Source organism: Phoxinus phoxinus (genome assembly GCF_949152265.1).
Source record: "Phoxinus phoxinus genome assembly, chromosome: 23".
In the NCBI taxonomy this organism is placed as follows: domain Eukaryota; kingdom Metazoa; phylum Chordata; class Actinopteri; order Cypriniformes; family Leuciscidae; genus Phoxinus; species Phoxinus phoxinus.
In genome coordinates, this window is record NC_136898.1 from 6,890,637 (window position 1) to 6,914,250 (window position 23,614).

Consider the following 23,614-nt stretch of genomic DNA (forward strand, 5'->3'; position numbering starts at 1 on the left):
TTCAATTCAACTTGTCCACTTGTTCCCACATCCACCCCCCTCAGTGAATATTGATTCTTCACTTTGTCCTTTTGCATCATCTTTACTACATGAAATCTAACCTCTAGCATAATGACATCCATTCATTTCAGTGCTTCAAAAAACAGCTGTTATCTGCAACAAAACGTCCAATTGTCTGATCAATAGATAACTAAATTTAAGACATGCAGAAAGAATCAACAGAGCTAAAGGTCAAGCTCAATCTATCAGACACCTAATTATATCAAACATTTTAATGCTTTCAGGGGTATATCAAATCAACATCAGTCAACATTTGGATCGAACTTGGCACTTTCTCCAGAAAAGTAATTCTTAACCTTTTACCACCGCTTAGTGATTCAAAACACATCCAGACTGATCAATTCGATGGGTCATCAAGGTCAAGAAACTTTGAAATGCAATCCACAGCGGCTTAAAGTGACTTCTTTATCTGGTAATGCCATTTTCTTCCTTTGCTTGTATTTAAAGGTCATCTACAGTCAACATGAATACCTGTTCCTGGTCTTCGCACACATGATTTATTAATGCATTTACAAAAAAGTCTTTGTATTCATTCATGATATCATCAAGGGTGCACGAGGTATATGTTAATGTTAACCGCTAAACCAAAAACCTCTTTAAAAGTGGGTGCTTTTCGGAGAAAAAAAATGTCAATAAATATAGAACTTCTGCAAAACTGAAATCTGCTCATTTTTGCTCACTTTCACTAAGCTCTGCTGCCAGGTTATGAGCCAATCAGTTGAGCCTTAAATGTCACGTGACTCATGAGCCGCAGGACGTAACAGCAACAATGGCTGCATCCGAAATCACATATTTCCCTATATAGTAGGCGAAAAACAGTATGTGACAAAAGAAGTCTGAATTCACAGTATACTCAGAAAAGAGTGACCTGGATGACCTACTTCTTCCAGCGAGATTCTCAAGTGTGCAAACGATGGACACTTTACTATCCCATGAGGCCACAGGGGAGGACGTGTGAATGATAGCTATTGACGACAACATGGCGAATGTAGTATGTCTAGATTACATTCATACTACACACATTCATACTATAGAACATACTTTTTTTTGTGGTCTTGAAGTAATTACTTATTCAAAATAAGTACCTATAGAGAGTATGCGATTTCGGAAATAGCCAATGACTACTACAATACCTCAGTTTTAAGGTGCTTTCACACTGGCAGTTTAGTTTGAAACGTGGCACGGTTGGCATGAAAAATTGGTAATGTGAATGTAAAGAACTGCAGTTATAGAGGAACATATTTTCGCTGCCAGATGGTGTAGTTACATGTTCCAGCACAGGCTAACAGGGCCATGCTAACCATAAAAAAACCTTGCTGGCGGTGTTTCAGGACTGCAAGCTCCCATCCAGGTCTTGTATAGAATGCTCACTTTTACAATCCAATCCTTTTTGGATAAAAATCAATCCCACCCCAGACTATCATTAAAAAAATGGGTTGCGAAAAATCCTTTCTTGTTGACTGTAAATGGATGGGATGTTTTCTGTGTGTCAAAACCCATGCAGAGCAAATAGTGCATATGTTCCTGCATATCCTATCTCACGCACAGTTTAATTGAGATTATTTCTATACATCAAGCCGATACTGTCTGATTACAGTCACAGTGAGTGTTTTAACCTTGAGATGTCCTCGCTGACAAACAGAGCATTTCAATTCCACTGATCATTATTAAAGCATAATGAAGAGCATAAGGATGAAAACAGAGGTTTAGAAGCATCCACAAAACATTTCCTTTGAAAGACAAATCACGCTGCACTTACCTTTTGTTGCTTACATGTTCATCAAAAAAACAAAAAATCATCACCAATTACAAGCATGAATGGAAATCAAATGGAGGATCAAATTGAAAATCCAAGTCATCAGAGTTCGGTGTGAATAAACAGCTGTTGATTTGTTATTTTTTCTGATCCATAATAACTTTAAGCTTCATGTGATATACACCGACCATCTCGTTTTTTGTATAATTTTGTATTAAGTAGAACTAAAGACTCATCCTCTATAGCATTCAACCATATTTAGCCATTCAGAGAAATATGTGTGATTTTTTAAAAATAACCTTTTACCTGTTACCCAGTGGTAAAGTAACAGGAACATGGAACATAATGTGCAGTTAATCATTATAAAAGCATTGTTTGTCTGCCAGAAAAACAGCTCATGTTGATCAAACCTGATTATATCTTAGCATGCCTGGAAAGCTAATACAAATGTTTAATGTTATTATCACAAATTGTTGCATAGCCATTTTAAAACAACTAACATACTTAGCATGTTTGCCTGATTGACTTTGACCTTTTGTATCTGACATACTGTAATTTTGTAAAGTATTTTATTTTTTTTGATAACAAGCATAACAAGATCATGAACAAATTTACTTAAAAAAAATAATGAAGCATTTTCTGCTCTGATTTTGATGGGGGGTGGGGGGGGGGGGGGGGGGCAGAATGGATTTAAACATGGTCAAATGCGTTAAATGTAGCCACATACTAATCATACAACCTTGGAAAACCGTGCCTCTACCTATTTTTGCAGATGTCCAAAACCATTCAATTCACTGCAGTTTCCAGCTGAGAGGAACACTTATGCCAGTAAAACACAACAAACTATTCCTTTTCACAAAAAATATGATACAGGGGCAGATTTTGATCAATAAGGAGTTATTTTAGCGCAGTTCCTTGCTCTTTATGACCTCAAGACACTTTTACCAAAGTGTATGATTTATAAACTAATAGATATTGATTACCAGCTCAAAATTTTTAACCAGCTCTATTTGTATGGCTCTACTTGTATTTTCTGATAGAATAAGCTTGCTCAATAGCTCACCCCGGTACAGCACTGCACTTACGATGTGGAACGCTGTACAAGAGCTGTGAAACACAAGTCACAATAAAATAGCTCAAAGACTTTCAGCAAATGTGTTTAGGGTATGTGGTATGTTATTTTGCAATAGAGTGGTGCAGGGATGATGTATTTTTGTAGGCCAAAACCTGGAAGCGAATTAGCATTTTAGCACTTCCCGTTCCATCGTCCTGAGGACAATGGGTTTTTGGTTAAATGCTTGAAATAAAGTCTGTGGTGAACACAAGCGCAAGATAGCTATATTCGCGTTTTATTCGGGGGAAAAAACATCAGTAAAACGCCCTTGTGACAACTAAAAACGCTGTATTATTCATGCCAGGCCACTAGCTGGCAATGTCACTTTGTAAAGAAACACTACGCGCCAACTGAGCATGTAATATGCATGCGCATTTACAAATTCACATTAAAAAAACGTGCACTTTGAAACCCGTTTTCAAAAGTCTCAAATGCTCTCAAAGCACCATTGTCGTGTAAATTTTTAGTTGAATAGGTGTCGTGTAAACAGCATCTTAGTGATGGTGACGTTTTTAGCCATGGTTGAAGTCATGTAACCATGCCGTAGATCATTTATATCCTACGATTAGCTTTTGACTTATGCTTAAAAAATCATGAAAGTTCTGTCCAGTTGTGAAGATTGAACAAAACATGTAAGAATCAAAAGATTTGTTTTGTCACAGACCTTATTTTCTGCAATGATCCAAAAGCCAATGGAAAAATCCTATTGGGTGATGCCAATCCGGGTTGGCCTACCAAACTACGTCATCACTGCACCACCCTATAGAGCATTTAACCTTTTAGTGCCTCTCAATGGACATTTCATTTTCTATCTGCCGCAATACGTACAACAACCAACATTCGTAAAACTTCGGCAGATTCATGTTCATCTGTTTTTGTTCAAACGGAACACACTTTAACACCACTCACTGGACATTTCACTTTGAAAGTGCCGCAAAACGTGCAAGAAGCAACACAATATAGATTGCAGGCTTTTTGCCATCCACCATTTTCTTGAAAAAAGCTTTTGCTCTTTTCTAATGTAAGAGCTTGGAAGTTGTGTCAAGAAATGATACAAAAATACAGTGAAACGCTGTTAAGTCACTAATAACGGTGACACAAGGTACCCAGAGAGGATAAAAGCATTTTTTCCCCAGATAAAAATTAATAAATAAAAAAAAGCAAGGGATTGTGAAAAACTATTTTGGGGGGAAACACCAGACAGAAAGATACTGTGGTTTTACCAACAACTCTATCTGACCTACATGAACATCTCTATTGCTGGGTTTATAGTGGTTCTCTGCTCCAGCAGCCGAGTGATGATCAACATACCCACATCGTACAGAAACAAATCGTTAATCACTGTATTTTACCCTCCTACCTCTTTGAGCATGAGTCTGAATTATTCGGCACAGTCTTAAGCCTCTCCTGCTTCTTTACGGCTCACTGGCTTCTTATACATTTAACTGAATGTTGTATTAGTCATAGTCAAAGTGCGGAATCCATTTCCCCCTCTTTCTAAATAACTAGCCGATGAATGAGCTCCACCATCCGTAACAGTTTCGGATCTGCTCCACGGAGAAACCCGTCCAGAAGTAGAAGTGTTTAATCTCTTTATTATCTGCACTGAAGATTATTTGATGGAAGGAAAGCCATGTCATCTGATAAATTTAAGTGTGTGTGGGTTTACTCACACACAACTCTGTGTGATGTCTTCCTCTAGAGATAAAGCCGCCACACCGGCGAGGGCTGATGGATGAAGAAATTGTGACTCTGGCATGCTAGAATTCTATTACGGCGCCATTATTGCAATGTCATACGTGTCTGATCTCAAGTTTTCGAACACTTGATTGGCATAACCAAAGACCACAGCATCTTAACCATGACAGGCGCTCTTCTAAGAGGCTTGGACCAGCTCTCCAGCACCAAATCTTTACTATTTTGATTGGTGTTGAGATTAATTCTCAGATAGCTTGATGCTGCTATTGCTCTTCTTTGACAGCTTGACAAGCTTCACCGACACAACTGTTCATCTCTGTGGACAGCTGAACTGTTCCTGCCTGCTAAATCATCTCTCCTCTCTCAGCCTGAAAACAACTATGTGAAAATGTCTCAATAATATACAAGCTCTGTTCCAAAACCGAAGCTTCCTATACCTAGACAGCATTTTAAGACATTATAGGTGTGATGAGATCTAAGATATACTTTATTCTGGACAAATTCTAAGGGAGCATTGCATGTATTCTCCAAAAAGAAAAAGAAAAAACTCTACAAAAGAACTCTACCAAACAAAAGACATTTAAGATTGTGGACAAAGTGAAGAGAAATGTTGCCTTCAGATATATTTCATTCAATAACAAAAAATATCAGAAAATCAATTTCTAATGCACTAGAGTATTGCGTTGTTAGCTTAGCAAAAAGCTAATATTACCAGAGGAAAATGTATCCAGCTCAAATGTAGTGATTCCTCAGTGGTGCTTTGGATACATTTAAATAATCATTTTAATCCAATTAAGGTATTCGTATTGTAGTCATAAAAACATGGCAATTGGTTTCTAGTGGGCTTTTAAAATAGAATTGCTCAATTTATTAGTAAAATATTGTCTCTTAAACATATTACACATGTAAAAAAAAAAATGCATATAATACATGTCAAAAAATATATATGCATATAATACATATAAAACAACCCATCTGCATTAAACACTAAACTGTGATGAAAAATGTAACCGTTTTTAGTGCACTGTAGCAACCCAGAAATACTACATTTTATTAAAAAAAAATTAAGCTAAAACTATAGAAAACTTTGGGCAAAAAACTAAACTATGATGAAAACTTAATGTGGAGACAAAGCGCAAATTAAACAGAGAAACTCATAATAAGTCTACTAATACGAACTAACATTTTTGGGGTAAATAAAGAACAAAAGTTGTGTAAGTGCACTGCCCCAGTTAAAAGCAAAAGGTACATTTGTTTCTAAGAGTAAAGGTTTTTTTTCTTCTTCTAGCAAAGTTGCACACTAAATGAGCTCTTCACTTAAGAGACAGAAATACTTTAGGACACGTCTATGAAAGACAATACAACAGGTAAATTAATTCATCTTCGCAACTTTCCCCCAGGGGTTGCAGAGGGAACGATATTCTTGCCTTACCTTGTGTTTCTGATTTGTCATGTGATTAAATTCATATGTCATCAGGACACTGCAGCAGTGTTGGGTTGGCAGACCTGGCTTTGAAATTGCAGGCTGAAGGGTTTTAAATGAGATTTCTCACCATATTTGGGTTGCTTTGAGTGATTTGTCTATTATGAACAGAGAGGAAATGTAGTGTCCACTGGGCTGGAAAACTAGAGATTGCAGATGTCTCAATCTAGAAGTGATTACATGTCTTTTAAAAAATGAATGCATGAATCATACGACTCCTCCATGTTTTTATCTGCTCTTCATTGCACCACACCAGCATATGCGGCATTCATTATTTAAGATTAATGTCCTTGTATGTAACAAATAACATATTTATATGGGTTGGACAATGAAACTGAAACCCCTGGGGCCGGTTGCATAAACTGCTTAGACTAGTCTTAACAGTTATTGACTTAATTTTTTTAAAACTATTTTTAACTCAGTTACATAAAAAGATAGATTGGTCTAATTTGAATCAGAAAAGTTTATGCAACTGGCCACTGGTTTTAGCCCACAATAATTTATTAGTATGGTGTAGGGCCTCCTTTTGTGACCAACACAGCATCAATTTGTCTTGGGAATGACAGATACAAGTCCTGCACAGTGGCCAGAGTTATTTTGATCCATTCCTCTTCAGAACCGCAGCCAGGTCACTATGTGATGCTGGTGGAGAAAAATGTTTTCTGTCTTGCTTCTCCAAAATACCCCAAAGTGGCTCAAAAATATTTAGATCTGGTGACTGCCATGATATTGCAGCCCAAAACCATCACTGATCCACCCGTGTTTCAGTCTGGGCAGCAACAGTCCGAGTGTTACGGCTCTATGGAGCTTCTCCAGACTGTAACTCCCATGGATGTCAAGGTGGACTCTTCAGAGAACAATACATGTTTCACATTGTCCACCGCCCAAGATTTGCACTGTTGGCACCAATGAAACCGACATTTGGCAATGGCACGAGTGACCAAAGGGTTGAATATATTGTTCTCTGAGTCCATAGCAGCCCGACTGTGGATATTGAATCCAGGCGAACAGTTGTGGTGGAAACAGAAGTGCATTTAATTCTGCAGTGAGTTGGGCAGCTGTGCTTTTATATTTTTTTTGGATACAATCCGGGTTAGTACCTGGACATCCCTTCCAGACAGCTTCCTTTTGTGTCGACAGTTACTCCTGTGACTCCTGATGTGGTTCGTCCTACATGGTGGTATGCCAATATTACACCATAGCTCTCGATACACCACATAGACTTGCTGTCCTGGTCACAGATGAGCCAGTGAGACGCGCACCAAAAATGTATCCTCTTTTGAACTCTGATATGTCTCCCATTATGTTGTGTGGATTGCAATATTTTATCTACAGCTGTGTTTTGCTCTACTAATTCAACCTTCACATTCTGCTTATACTGAAAGTAAAATCAGTGAAGATTGGCCATCAGGCTGCGCATAAGCATAAAATCTCCAACACTATATTGGCCATTGTTTACTAAACAATGTTTAGTAACTATAAAATTTAGTATACTATAAAATATAAATATATACAATAAAATATATTGCAGGTTCACTGACATCAACGCTAATTGGCAATGTTTTATATGGTAAGATCAATTCTGTATGATCACTGTAATTTCATTAGATTCCAGCCCTTCACTAGTAGATTTAAGTGCTCACCCAAGACTTCCTCGGTCTTTGAAGATGAAGTACACATAAAATAAACCTAAAGGCTCCAATTAGAACCAAAAAGGGTTTTACAGCTTGATCCAACACTGACGAACATTTTAAGATCTACACACACAAAAAATCAAATTCTCTACTATGGTTTTAAAGAACACAAAAACTAATATAAAATCTGCATAAAGCTGTTCTGTTTGTAGTCTAAAAGCCAAGAAAATAACTACCATTTGAGCCATGGGTTCCCTTGGAATTTTCAAATTAGTTCAAAATTAGTCAAAATCAAGCAAAGCGTTAGTTCTGGCAGGTCACGTTTGTCGCATCAGCTGACTCTCATCATATTTCAAACATGAATTTGATACCTTTACGCTTTAAAAATTTGACGCTTTAAGTCACTAACAAGTTAGCCAACAAATAGGCACCAAGAACATTAACCACCAGAAAAAAGGCGAAAAGTGTTTTTAAGCCACAAAGAACAATCGAAGAACCTTTATTTTTTAAATATGTTGCATTTGCCTATTTAAAACATTTCATGTATCTCAAACATGACGCTATCAATGCCAGGATCATGGTTTCAATAACAATGGAAAGCAAGGACTGATACAATTCTAATTTAAAATAACTTAAATTAAATTTAAGTCTGCCAAAATGTAAAATGTAAATGTAAAACCACTTCAAATCAGGCATATTTACTAGGCCACTGAAAGATGCTGGCCTAACAAATGAATTGTGAATTTAGATTTTCACATTTGTTGTTGTTGCAAGGATGATTCGGGAAGGTTTGAATAATTCAGAAGGCGCTACGTCCATTGCTTACGGTTTGCAAATCTGCTGACCTCTTGTACTTAAGCTAGAATTATGGCCTTAAACCTCTCGCTGGAGCAGCACAGAGACTTTTCCACCAATCCATATAAAACCCTCTGAACCTACAAGCACACATCTTTCTCTCTCGAGTTCCAGCGCCTTGCACATGAGTGAAAATGATTGCTGAAAAATCCCATCCAAGAGGTGCAAACAGGGGATGTTAATAACCCCATTCAGATATCGAGTACGGATGCACTCGCCTTCGGCAATAAACGGCTCTGTCTGCTCCAATCCCATTCGCTTCTCGTGCAACATAAACATCAAGGAGAGCCCCAGGCGATTTCGTCGGGACTACGTGCCGTCGCCTTTTGAAAAGGAGGAATAAAACAAAGGCAAACAAACAAGCCATTAAAAGGCATCGGGCGGCAGGGAGCAGCAGTGTCTGTGAGGTGTGAGGCCTCTCAAGCTTCATTATGACACCACGGGACAGAGGCGGACAGTCAGCCGATGATGCATTCAGGGTCTCGTTAGTGGGCAGACGGGGCACGGAACAGGCAGGCATCAGAGACTCGCAGGCTCATTACCACGTGCCACAGAGTCTCGCGTGCGCCGAGTCGGCGTTCGCGGCCGTCTCCTCGCATCAGTGCTGGCCATCTGATCATCTGAAAATGATTCAATCTGTATGTGCTACTACCTGCAGGCCAAATTCAGCCCAGGCATATTGATTGATTCAAAGCAGAGCAACAGCACGCTGACCGGACGCTTGCGGTTAGTGCTTTCCTGTCAGAGACGTGCGTCAGGAACCTAGAAAAATAAATAAATGATTAAACGCCTCTCTATTTCATAATGAGACACTGACGAGAGGAATCAGGTTCTGCCGGCCGAGTCGGGAGACGGGTGCGTAAAGCTGGAGGTCACTGATGATGTTTTGATCGATTTGCTTAGAGGTGCGCTGGGTATTTTTGTAGACTTTTAAACAGGTTTTGCACCTTCAAATTAATAGCATTGTAAACAAACGAATTATGTTTGAGACTCACGTCAGTGGCCAAGACAAAGCTTGTTTAATTCCACTTAAAGATGGTCACCATATTCAGATCACATGACCAGCCAAATACTACACACCTTTATCTAGGTATTCTAGGTACCTGGATGACAATGTCAATCATGGGAGACAAGTACACATTGTTAATTGGCAATTTGTACTGGCAAGTTCTTAAACGGTAAAAGTACTTGCACTACCAACCTAGTGTGTTCTTGATTATGATAATAAATTAAAATAAGTTATACAACGGGGCTGTTGAATGCTTGATTCTGATTGGTTGACGAACGTTCTAAAGTGTGCAATTATATTCCAATAAACGCAAAAATAGGTCTTGACCGATAACAGTTCCATATCACTTCGCCAAATTATTTTAGTTATTTCAACGGTCCTTACACCCAACAACAGCAAAAGAACCCAAATCCACAAAAACACTGACCAAACAAATAAATATAACAAACAATAGGATAAAAATGTCATGTTTTTCCCATCAAAATATGTTTTTTTATATCTATAAAAAGAACGCTCTGTCTCTCCCTTTGGATAGAAAAAGATCGGATAGCAAAACAAGAAAACTTTTTTCAAGATGCAATCAAAACTGGAGCCCATTTACAGTACATTCTCACATATTCCTGTTTTTAATGATTAATCATTTTTTAATGACTGATTTACTTGATTCATCAGTGCACACTATGCCAACAAAAAAACAAATTTGCTCTTATTTTCCTATCATCCCCTCCTGCACCCCACTTTTGATGATCCAATGAATATCCTATTTCAACATATTTTATACATGTACATTTATATAAGCTAAATGGGTTGTGTATGGCAATATATTGTTTTTAATCTAATTTATAAATTCTAAAAATACATTTAATCTATTCTGTTAATGAGGTGTAGCCTTAGTGGATGCAAGACTCTAATGACTGTTATTCATTCACTTGCACTGTCACATATAACATAGCCTATTTGAAATCGACTTTTCTAACAACATGAGAGTGGCAACACCTCAGCCTCACCTCAGAATTTTGTTTCATACAGCTTCCATTTCCCAGATGCACCTCTCGCACTAACAAGCCTGGCTTTTAGCAAAAGGTTATTGATTTTGAAACCCCAAAATTAGATTTAGGCTTTCTCTATGCGGGGAGACAACAGGCCTGTATATTACATTTAAATGTGTGCGTATGTACAGCATCGAGCTCAGGGAGGTTTTATATAATATCTAGACTCTTTCAGCCCTCTAATTAGCGTCTCTCTCTCATCTAATGACACACGGTTCTGATAGAGGAAGCCACTCTGGGGCTTCTTTTGTCCTCAGGGATGTTATGATCTACTAATTAACTAATGGCCTTAAATTCAGCATCATTCGTCATCAGCAAATCGCTAACGGTTACTGAAAGAGATAGAAGGCTTTTAAAAAGGTGCTACAGTAAGAAATGGAATAGAGGTGTTTGTAATGGCATCATTGGAATATATTTTATACACCTGCCTGAGGATGTTTCTGAAAGAAGAGAGCCGAGTACTAATGGGGATTATTCTCTGCGCTGTCTGAAGTATTCATGAGAAACCTTGTGGGCCAAATATGGTTAAAAGGTGAAGTAAGCAATTTTTTTCTACGCCTCTATCACAGCATAATAAGCGGAGATAATTGTGAGGAAGACATTAGCATACTGATTCCCTCAGAAACACTTTGTAAATGCGGTAACATTTGCTCCACTAATGGTGTGACTTTGGTGCAGGGCTATCTGTTTTTCGACCAATTGCAGATGGGAAGAGAGTTTGGGAAACCTGTATGGAAACAGTCATTATTTTTGCAATTCTGTTTTGTCAGGGAATATTCGACTCGTCACATGATCTCAAAATAGTGGTATTCATAAGGCGCCTATGTTGTCCATCTCCATGTAAAATAAACCAGGCACATATGACTGGATTCTTCATCTCATCTGAGTGTACATCATTTTAAACATGTTTTTCAAACTTACTAAAGTAAAACTTTATTTAAGAGGGGGGAAAATACTAAGTATTTCAATATTGAATAATTTTTCTTGTTCATTAGGGTTAACAGACGTGGAGTTAAATTTCCATTGAAATGCTCCCAGAAAGTTCTCAGTAAACTTGTACTGTGTTTTATTTATGAATAGCCTTCTCTAATCAAAGATTCTCAAAGATGAGGGTGAATCTATATTTTATAATGAAATAAAAGCAGCCTTCATGTTGCTCTAGGAGGCATTCCTGTCACAAACATTGATCATGTAATTATCTAATTAGTCAGAGTGTTCATTTTAATATTAACGCTAGCTACAAAAGGTAAAGAAACGTTTAGAAAAGCCAAGTTGAATCTATGACCCCCAGAGTACAAAATGCCTAATGAATAAACATGATTTTGCATGAAAATAAAAATCACAAAAGCATTCACCTCTGCAGACGAATAAACTCAGTGCAGTTTTCTAGAACATCATTAAAGGATGCAACCTGGGGTGTTTAAACTTTCATCATCGGGAAAATGATCATGAGGTGCCCCATGCACATTGAAAAATAAGTTTCTCTTAACGTGCACTTTTAAACCAAAATTTACCCACCCACGAGGTGGACTCAGCATGGTATCATTTCAGAATCATTTAATTGGAATATAAGCCTGAAATTGCTTTTCTCTTTTACAGTAGATGTGAAAGTCAGTGTTTTACAATCACATCTATTAAGTTCCTTTGCTTTTTGTTAAAGGCTGAGTGAAGCATTTCTAATTCGGGATATATTTACGCCGCGCTCTTATTTGAAACAAATCGGTTTCAAATGGAGTTAGCCAATTTTAATAGAAAGAGTTCCTAAAGAAAATCTTACCTTGGACTTTTTCATGGATATTTCATGCTGTTTTTCTACCTTTTCGAAGCGGTTATTTTTAGTGTCTTGTTTGTAGAATGTGAGTCAGTGGGGAAGACGGCCTCAGGCAAGCGTTTGGGCGATGGTGTCCTGGTGACAGACCCCTCTCTCCTGTGGAACGAAGCTTGTCAGAAGACATCAGTGTGATTCTCCTCAAGAGAACATACTGGGCCAATCTGCAGCGCAAGCTGGGGTGGATGGCTGCCTGTGACATGAATAGCACGAGTTTAGAATATGATTATTGCATTTATTAACAAGCAAATTCGTTATCTGATGGTTTTAATCGAATAAATGCCCAGGTCCTTTCCACTAGATCGTCTTCAAATGTCTACAGTCAGACGCCCACGCCGTAGGAACAAAGCTCTATGAACTGCAATCTAATTTACATGTGAATTCCAGGACAGTTTCTTTGTGTGCATGTGTGTATAAGTGTGTGTCTGTATGTTCCATCGGGTCTATAAATGTGGTCTGGACTGAATTGGCTAATTAGACACAGTGGAATATGAAGAGGGATGGTGATTTGAGCATGCAGCTGAAGTCTCCAGGGCAGCAGCTCTGTGTTTGTGTTGTTCCGGGGAGATAAATGCCTCCTCGCTGCCCATGTGTACTGTTGTTCAAAACCCCTGATGAATGATATTCCCTGTGCCATCTGAACATGTGCATTCATTCTAAACACAGCTGGAAAACAGATCCACAGATCCCTTGTGCAAAAGCCACCATCACAGAAAACATGCTGATGAACATGCTCGTGAGTAAACGAGCTTTGATACTAATGAAAAGCGGTTAAGTCAGCTAAAAAACTAGCATGCTACAATCTCTTTTTTTCTTACAAAAATATTTCATATTGATTTATTTCGTAGCCATGTACTGTAAGTGGGATAATTATACACTCTGACGGTCATTATTACAAAATAAACTCACATTTGGATTCGCATTTCACATTTGGGTCATGATCACCTCATCAGGGTTTACTTTGTAATAATGATCGACCTCAGTCTCTTTCAATTCGATACCATTTAATGTCAGCATCAAATTAAATTAATCTGATCATTCAATCATACATATTACACTATATCTTTGCAGCTCTGCCCACCCTTTGTGATGTCACCAAAACCTCATGTACATACACAGAAATGTAATCTTAATTTCATTATTATACAACTTTCCATAACAAAACATCCAGACAGACAGACAGACAGACAGATAGATAGCAGAGGTGGAAAGTCCAGGTTCAGAAAGTAAAAGTCCTCCTCAGTATTTTGTTCCAATCACCTGGATTTGCTAATTAGCACAGTTTTTCAGCCAGGAGATAGAACTAATTAGTGAAATCAGCTGATTGAGTTCATGGGTGGAATTAACATATGGCAGGACTTTTACTTTCTGACCCCTGGACTTTCCACCTCTGATAGATAGATAGATAGATAGATAGATAGATAGATAGATAGATAGATAGATAGATAGATAGATAGATAGATAGATAGATAGATAGATAGATAGATAGATAGATAGATAGATAGATAGATAGATAGATAGAGCATCCGTTGACAGGTTTCTTAGGCTGAAAACTATCTCTATTCTTCTAATATTAGGCTACTAAAAGATAACAGTATCCAAAACACAAATGTGTAGACAATCATACATTTCTGTAGCAAAACGACAACACGTCTGTCCTCAACAAACTGCACCGCGTTTTACATTTCTAAAAATGATATGCGCTTATGAATCGTATATGAAACATGCAGCAATGTGAACGAACGGGCAAAACTCGCGAGCAGATTAAACGCGTCTACAGTAGCCTACACAGCGCGCTATTAAAACTCTCCATATACTACCAACAATAAAACACATAGCTGCCAGAATTAAAACACTTGTTCTACCAATAGTGATACAGAAATTCACGTAACCTCTGATATTACTTAACTCTCGTGCACAACGGCGAAAATACATACCTGCCTCAAGTTCAGCCCACTCTGAGAGATCCCTCCCGCGCGTCCGCCATATTGGAAAGGTCAAAAACCATATTCCATAGGGCATAGGCCTACATGAGGCAAGGGTGAATTGAGAGATGAGATCTTGTCAAGACGATTTTCACAAGATGACAAGTGTCAGGCAGTTCTGAATACTACATATGATAATGTAAAAGGCTTATGTAAAAGATTCTGGAGCATTAGCTTCTGCAAAGTTGTGCATATAAAAGATCATAAAATCAAAATGTTGAAGGGCCATAACTTATACAAAAATATTGTTTATTTGCATAGTCATTTTTTCTTTAAATATAATAAATTAACTGAGATAAAAATTTAAAGCCTAATTAAATTGTAATTAAAAAAAAAAACTATTCCAAAAAAATAAAAACTAATAAATTTTACCATAAGCTGAGCTTGTGCTGCAAAGAGATGTAAAATAGTTGCTATATATTAAATAGTATAAAACCTTAGTTACAGCCAATGTTCCACTGTATTGCACCGTTCCTAATTTACATAAGTCAGCAAATTATTGATGAGTTAAACCACACAGAAATGAAACGTCAGTAAATGTTAATGAAGACTATAGAAATGAGTAGGTTTTATAAATCCTTTCTTCCACACATGACTTCTGTTCTTTTGAAAATGAGAAAATATATTAACTATTTCCACAAAAAGTGATGCTTCTCTGTTGACTGATTCAAACAGGCCTCCCTGTGTATTTTGTTGCTTTTAATTTACTCGGAATACATCAAATTAATACAGATATTTAAAAAAAATCATTCATTTGGGTTTTACACAGGTTCACAGACAAAAATATTTGGAGGAAAAAAAATTCTACATTAGAATTAAATGATTTAAATTATGAAATTGCATTTAATTTTCATGACGTTTCAGCAAGATCCAAACAGCTGAATTATGGGCCGATCGTTGATCAGTCATTAAAGCGCCAAACAACCCGGAATGTTTATGAGCTGCTTCGTCTGAAAACGTAAAAATGCTGCCTTCGGAGGACGCATTCCAAGGTAGGAAGGCATCCGAACCCAATGTTAACTTCACTTCCTGTCTCCTACACCTTCATCTGATTGATTTTTGAAGGCAGCATCGATGTATCCTTCGCTGCCTTTGATATCCCACAATCCTGTCCTTTCCATTCTGTCACAGTTGAGCTACAAAAATAAAGATAGCATCTGTAAGGTGTGTTTGCTGTCAGTTTGTGTGTAAATGTGCATTTTTGATCAACGTTTTCCACTTCTGATGTCATTTCTAGCGAGAAATTACTATTGTAGTAATTAAATATTTGCCTAATTTTCACAGAATCTCCCTCTATTTTGCTGTGGATCAATAAACTGTTACGCTGCCTCAGAAGTCTGTCCGAAATCAGTTTAGTGAGCTTTGTGCTCCCTTCAAAGTCATTGCCTAAAGCAGCGAGGCAACAAGTCAGCTTCTTAAGCTTTTGAATGCAGCCAATGCGTCAAGCTGGCTCATCATGTGTCTTGCTTCAGTGTAATAAGGAACAGATGTAGGTAATGCAACAGCAGGTGCGGTTAATGGTTCTTTTCCACCCTAGGACTTCACGCAATATCAAAAGTTCCTAAAGCATGGGGTAATCAATCTTTTTCTTATCATACCTCTTATTTTGTGTCAAGTATAGCATCATTGACACTATATCTTTTTGACAGTATCTTTTTAAAATGTATTATGAGGGATCTCTAACGATACGACCATAGCAAAGCCTTTCTAAATTGCTTTGAATCAAGCGTTCCCTCACAAAGACGTTATCTTATTACAGTGTTAATTGCTTCATGTCACAGAATAGCTTTTCCCTAGAATAGATAACAAATAAATAAATAATCCCAGCGGATAGTCTTTAGCTTGTACGGTCACATTAAGCATTGTCTCTAGATCCATCCCTAAGCTTATCCTATTTCATATTCAATATTTACCCATATGCTAACAGCTCTGGTTACCCTTCCTGACCCTGTTTGCGGTTAATGCATGACCTTAGCATGCTACAGTTTGTCCAGTCATTAACCTTCATGTGAGTTTTGGATACAGTGAGAATCAGATCCATAAAACAGGAGGTACAGATGGGTTTCCAGATGGAGGGATGCACACCAAAGAATCAGCTTTCATTTTTACAGTGTCATTTAGAAGATTAGGCACACCTTTCAGCGGCGAATGTCCCTCAATATTTATCTGAAATTTTATTTTTATTGGAATCACACGTGACATGGCGATGGCTCGTGAAAATGTCTCTTTAACCAATAATATTTGGATTTTAAAAACAGCATTTATTTTCTGCTGTGAATCTCAGAGTGGCCCACATGGGGCCTTCAGTAAAACAGATGGACCTCTTTAACTGATGCTGAATTGACCAATTTGTTAATGAGCCCTTAAACCGATGTTGTTAAATATTTTAGAGCAAAGTGGTATAATTAAGCAGAGTGGAGTTATTAAACACACACAGCTTCATACAGACCAACCAAAATGAAAGAAAAATATATAACCATATACCTTCTAGATGCAATGTAACCTGATATTTTAAAAAGACGTTTATTGTTATTGTTCATTTTCAGAGTGGTAATCAATGTGAAATATTTCAGGTCAAGAAACGTCTTAATTTGCTTAAAAATGTCATTGATATGAATATCTTCAAATGAGCACACAGTACTTTTCTTTAAAAAAATATTTGAGCACAAATGACCTGGGTGATCAATTATTAATGTCAATAATTTTCTCCTATTTTTTCTCATAAATAATTGTAGAACTTCAATGAAACCTCTCCATTAAGTCTCCTGAGCTACAGCAATACCCCTTTCCTCTGGGTTAGTACCTGTCCTTTTTTTTAAATAGTAGGCCTATGAGAGCTGCTATTGGCTGAGCACTGTGAGCAGGAGATATTGATCTACACTCATATCTCTATAGAACCGGACTGAGCCTCATTCCTCTTTTAAAAGGTTCATTCACGGGCCACATCTGCAAAGCGTCTCAGCCTGCAGCCGCGGCAAACGTCGTCCTTTGTGGAGTCCGATGGCGCGAATGCAGATAGATTAGGCCATTCCTTCCCATCTAGGTTTGTGTTACAGGATCTCCAATATGTTTGCCGCGAGATTAGTTTCAGTATCACTGCATTGCATGGAGGAAGTGTGCTGTGACAGAGCCGCGCGTATTTCTAATCTTGTCTGTGCATAAATCCTCGCCTTATCTGGAACCTGCCTTCTCCTGCCAAAAACACTGAACCTTTACGATTAGAGCCGGCCCTCTGCGAAACTATCCGTGGCCGTGCTGATAGAGCCGCTGTTGGGTTTTGAAAACAGGAGCTGTTCATTTTAAAGTGCCAGTCTGCTACAGCTGTCAGACTGAAAAGGTTTGGGTAATTTTAGAGGTGTCATCCTCAATTTCATAACATTGTCACTGATGCGTATTTTCAGAGTGCTCCTCTATCTTTTTACACTCATAGCTGATTTGGAATAAAAAAAATAGGCTATATTCCCCCACTATAGGCTAATTCAAGTGTGTTTACATTGGGCTGGCTTGAATTAATAACAGTTTAGAAGGATATTTTACACATTTTATGAGCATTTGCTTTGTAAAAATATATATTTATATTCAATGGAGCACAGTGTCAGAATCCATACACAACATTCCCGGCGTTTGCCAAAGCTCTTCTTCTCTGTCGCCAATCAAGAGGTCTCCATTTTCTAAAGGCGTTTCACTAATTGGACGTGACATAATAAGGACACGTTCACAAGTGGGATAAATGGAGAGAGCAGACAGGAAGAGGAGATGACATGAGCCATGTTTATCATCGGAATGATTGATGTGTTTTCAAACCTTCTTGTCATGTAAACTGTTCCTGACAGTGCGTTCTCATAAAAGATCAAAAAATCTCAAGGCTTGATGAAAAATGACAAGACCCGATACACTATTTTCCTATCAGACACCGCGAGTGCACCAAAGGTTCAGTTTCAATGGAGCTTGAAATAGTATCATGCAAATTGTGAGCGTCTCATTTGAAACTAAACAAATCATTTTCTCAGAAGTATTGTGGTGAGCGCTGTGATATTCGCGTCCCGCGCTGAATACGTGCGCGCACTAGCTGAATTCGGGGATGTTCGACAGAATACGCCGGTTAACTCAAAATGACTCGAGACAGAATATATGATGAAGATATGATTCTCAATTCATTGGATTTCTCCGTGTGACATTTTTGCATCAGAAAGAAATGCTATTTTCTCCCTGAAAGAAATCCCATTTTCAAAACACAGAAGTGCAAATATAAATGGCACTGCCAAAATGCCAGAAGATTACATGTCATAATTTTTGCTTTTTGCTCATTTATTCATAGTCGTAAATGAAACAGGCAGAGCTGGAAGCACATCAGTAGCAGGATAAGGCCACAATAGTGCGATGATTGAAAGCAAATTAGGCACACAACATCATCTAGCCAACCTTCAGCCGCAACGTAAGCAATACTATCCTCAAACATTCCTGTCGAACCGAACACAGCGGACCATTGTCTGACAAGAACCTAAAAGCCGAACCGAACACAGCGGACCATTTTCTGACAAGAACCTAAAGTTGTTGTCTTTGATCTGAACTTACTCAAAAAGCTTTTTCTGAGAAAGCTGCAGGCATCTGGGGAGAAATAAACAACCACCTGTGGCTTTTGATGAAAGCACCTTCACTAGCAATTACTCTCTAAATTTAGCCTCAGCAAATTGTATGAATTAGATCGTTTCTCCCTACAGCAAAAAAAGAAACCCACTATAAAGGCCACTGAAACCTGAGAAGAAATTAATAGCTGATGACTTTGTTCCCAACCCTCTTGTAAGTGATGCCATTAAATATAAATATAAAAATGAAAATGTTCTAGCTTCTTAAATTTATTATCTTTGCCTCTTAATATGTTTGCAGGATTGCAGTGTGTAGCAGACAGGAGCATTCACATAGAGAGAAGAATAGAATTGAGATTTTAAGAATGGATTCACGCACAACCACGGTCAGTGGAAATTGCTAGTGACGTAGCCTACACTCTATAGTCTGAGTGGCGGTAACCTAGGGTTAAGTGCTTTGATCAAGGGTATAGAGTAGAAGGGGCTAAAGGTTCCCGAGGTAAAAGACACCTTTGATTTGATTTTCCCAAAACATATAGCAGCAAAAAAAAAAAAAAAAACGCACCACCACTTTCACCACCTCATTGTTACCAAACAGCAACATTTTTCAGATCCATAAGGTCAGGGAATGCAATGACAAAAGATTGATTGTCAGGTGATTTGATCAAGTATGTAGAAATACAATGGTGTCAATGCAATCAGATCAATAATATTGTTGAATGTTACACATTTTGCTCTGCACTATATTTTTTTAACACTTTTTAATCAAGACAGACAATTTTGATAATTTTTTTTCAGACAAATTCCATAACTTTTCAATAAAACGTATATTTCCCACTTCAATATCGGAAAAAGGTCATTCAGCCTCATTGCACCCCTTTTAAAGCACATAGATCATCCTTTGCAAACCAGGCTAGGTCTAACCACCTATAGCCTATATTTACAGGGTTTATGACTGCAGCATTAATTCCTGAAATGGAGATGAGCAGCTAAATGTCAATGTGAGATCTTTACAAAGTTCTCTCACAATATAGAGCAAATAAATACTGGGTGCACATGGCTCCAACATATAACATAAAAGACAGGTAGTCTGAGAAAATGCGCTTTGTTAAAGAAAATATCTTGCCAGGAGCTGCTTTAGAACCCAGACGCAGAGATTGCTTGCAAATGTCTTTTATTTAATGTTATTTTTATCAAGTTGTTGCAAACTAGGTGTTGTGTTAGTAAAATATGACTTTCTGTTCAATTTCTTCAACTGTGTTTCTGACTGTGGGGTGCAAACCTGTGTAGCTCGGGAACAAAAGCCTTTCCTCAGTACAAACAGCAGCTCCTTCGTATAAAAAACAGTCGCTGAAAAGCCTCTGTTCCCGTGCTCTCTCTTCAAAAGGTGTGTATCAATAATATGAACGCAGCTAATGGAAGCGCTCCCTTCCGCATTCACATCAAAATGCGCCCAGGTGGAGCGGCTCATCCAGCATTGATGTGAGAAGTGTTCCCAGCCTTTTAAAACATAATCTACATAATTTACCCGACTCACAGATCTGTTCAATATTGATGTGGTTTGGCATTTTGTGGGAAAGATCGTATTGCCGCGCGTCAATGAGAGAGAAACTGTGAGGAACTCTGCAAAGTAAACACAAAGGTTTGGAGTTAAACATCAACACGGCATTAGAATTTCAGAGAGAATATCATGGTGATGTCTTTATGTTTATAACTTATGCTTTCTTAGAACTGTTTCGAAACACTTTTTATGTGTATTAGGCAAGAAACACATGAATAGCCCGGTGTACACACTTGCGTTGGTGTAACAAATCTCAGTAGGGGTCAATAGAGTTACATGTCTTTAAAGGGATAGTTCACCCAAAAATAAAATTCTGTCATCATTTACTCAACCTCATGTCGTTCTAAAACGGTATTCTTTCTTCTGTGGAACATAAAATGAAGGTATTTTGAAGAATGTCCATAAAATGAAAGTCAACAAAGGAGTAAAGAGTACCTGAAAACCATACTTGAGTAAAAGTAGATACCTTACAGCGAAAATGACTCCATTGCAAGTGACCAATTCCAATACGACTATAGTAAAACTCTTATGCCTGGTACACATTGTACGATTTTGGACTGTCCTAGTCAAAATATGACCAATCGTGGCGATTTCTGTGATCGGGGCTCCTAAACAAAGGTCCTACTGTACGTTGTACAGTGAGAGAGGTTCAAAGACGATCACTCCAAAGGAAGATATTTTATTTAACAGAATCCCGTATTCAAGAATGAAAGCTTTAGTGTAAGTTCTGCCGGGAACACTCAATTGTTACGTCACTTATTACCTTTATTATTATTATTAAGTCTAAATCAGGGATGAATTGGTTGTAAATTGACGCCATCCTTTATAGGCTATTTACATCTGAGTGAGTAGAGCTGGCTGTTTTGAAGGGGCGGGACATTTCCCGAACGCGACAAACGGTGTCAATCAAAGCACACTGGGCCAGCTAACCAATTTCAGCACATTTCGTATTTCGGAAGGAGTGGCTTCATCAAAAACAGTGCATTCGACCAGACTGGGGATAGAGGAGCTGTAAGAATGTAAAAAGACGTACCAGACAGCAACATGTCAGCCCAGCAGTCATCGGGCCACTTTTGGTACATGTGGATTCAACGAGTACCAGTTGTGGGCTGGATCTGGCCGACTATGTTGTTGTCTGATATGAAAAATAATGCGTTTTTTTTTTACAATCAAGCATAAAAACATATTCGAGTACACCTCAAAAACAAAATTATTACAAATTATAGATTCATGAGACCAAAGTTCGCCCGTTAGATCTATATGAGATTAATTATATCTCATGTTTAACCAGAGACATCAGAGCCAGCGGCAAACGTCAGAAGGACTAGACGAGGTAAGCCTGTTCCGGGTTAATGAGTGCTGAGCACTCCAAAAAACGTCAATCAAATTTTCAAATAGGTGCTATCTTTATGAATAAACCACATATTTGAGCTTTAAACAACTACTTTCTTGCCTGAAAAACTCTTAAAACTACATTTCGTGATACAACAACAGAATATTTTTTTTAATTATGCAGGTTTTCTCCTCCGCTATTGACGCTTGCTGGTTGGTGCGAGATGCATTCTGGGATACCTGGCTTTCTCAAATCCGCACAAGTCACCTCTCGATGCCTCCTCGATAAAAGGGGCGGATCAAGAACACATCTGGTGATTTGAACCATAGATACACATAATAAAGGCTAGATGTCTTACGGCGGAGTCTCTAACGTCATCACCCGGTGGCCATCTTGTCACAGGCAAGCTTTCTGGCGGGCTCTGGGGTACCTGATGTAAGGTGAGTGATCAGCACGAACACAAATACTCTTATCTCGCTGAAATCTTGACGGATTTACAAACGGTTTGGTTTCTTACAAACTTTATTAACGTGGCTATAATTATGGATGCTTGAACATGTTGAAATATATAATATTATAATTATTCATAAGTAAGCAGTGTCATAACTACATATCTGACGTTTATAACAAACCAACCCGTTTGAAAATCGGTAGAAAATTCAGCAAGTTATGTTTTTTTTTAAAGTACATGCACCATTAAAACACAATGTTACGAGTGAGCGAGCTGACTGTGACAAGATGGACGCCAGGTGCGGACGTCGACCTCCATTGGCCAGCAGCACGGACGAGACATCTAGCCTTTATTATGTATATCTATGAGTTGAACTGTACTTGGCTAAATGTAAACTCTGAATTTGAACAGTACTTGGGCAGCGGTTGATGACGATTCACACGTGCACAAGAACACAAGTAGGCTACAGACAAGAACACATATTGAGAAACAGCCCCGATAGCTGAGAGAAACTGACAGGAGTAGTTTACAATAGCACTCCTTGTGGTAGATATCAGAACTCAGTAAGACATAAATTCAAGCACATGCACCTGGCAGCATTTGTTGTTACGTCCTTGTGTAAAGTAAGTTTCGGGCCTGTACAGTCGAAAAGCTTGGTAATAATATTTAAGGTGACCGAGGGAGTAATTATCACTCTAAACAGCGGTTAAGCGCTCATGTGCATCGCACCCGCCTCTGTGTGATCTTCATCTCAATTAAGTCCTCCCCTGTCATCAGTGCTCTAATTATGACAACCAGGTGCAAACAGCATGTAATCCTGTTTGTCACTCCCTGATCGGGGTTTTCAAACCTCTCATATTTATCATGTGAGCTGGAAGGGGAGGTGAGTTTTTGTAAGCCTCTGTGCCTGGGGCAAATGCAGGTGGGGAGGAGAGAACATGGAGTTTGTGTGCTAAAAAGAAGCACACACATATGTGCCGGTGCCCTTTTCCCTGGCTGGCTTCGTCCCCTGAATTCTTCTTCTCCGTGACGACTGTCATGAGCCACGGCGTGGTGACAAGGGCTAGCCTTTGATCCCTGTGACGTGCATCTGGAGAGATCCGTGGAGACGGGCAGCTCGCCGGCGTACGTGAGCGTGTTTTTGGGGTTTGCGCGGGGCTCGGGATGGGAGGAAGGGCTGACAGTGACCTCTTTTCCCTGCAGCTTCGGGCC

The 23,614-nt window shown here is 38.5% G+C and overlaps 2 protein-coding genes across 7 annotated transcripts in view; both read right to left on the reverse strand.

The window, feature by feature from the left end:
- kirrel3a (kirre like nephrin family adhesion molecule 3a) overlaps nucleotides 1-14,523 on the reverse strand; it is a 157,872-nt gene extending 143,349 nt beyond the window's left edge. For 3 of the 6 annotated variants that reach the window (XM_079598953.1, XM_079598952.1, XM_079598954.1), the window contains exons 1-2: nucleotides 14,424-14,523; nucleotides 12,436-12,679 (exon numbers count right to left, since the gene is read on the reverse strand). In XM_079598953.1, coding sequence (XP_079455079.1) covers nucleotides 12,436-12,450 — 15 coding nt within the window. In that variant the 5' untranslated portion in view covers nucleotides 12,451-12,679; nucleotides 14,424-14,523. The remainder of the gene's footprint in view (nucleotides 1-12,435; nucleotides 12,680-14,423) is intronic. The other 3 variants (XM_079598957.1, XM_079598956.1, XM_079598958.1) reach the window with 1 other exon arrangement.
- The window catches only part of smfn (small fragment nuclease), a 200,105-nt gene that overhangs the window by 167,542 nt on the left and 8,949 nt on the right, over nucleotides 1-23,614 (reverse strand). The gene's annotated exons all lie outside the window — the stretch shown is intronic.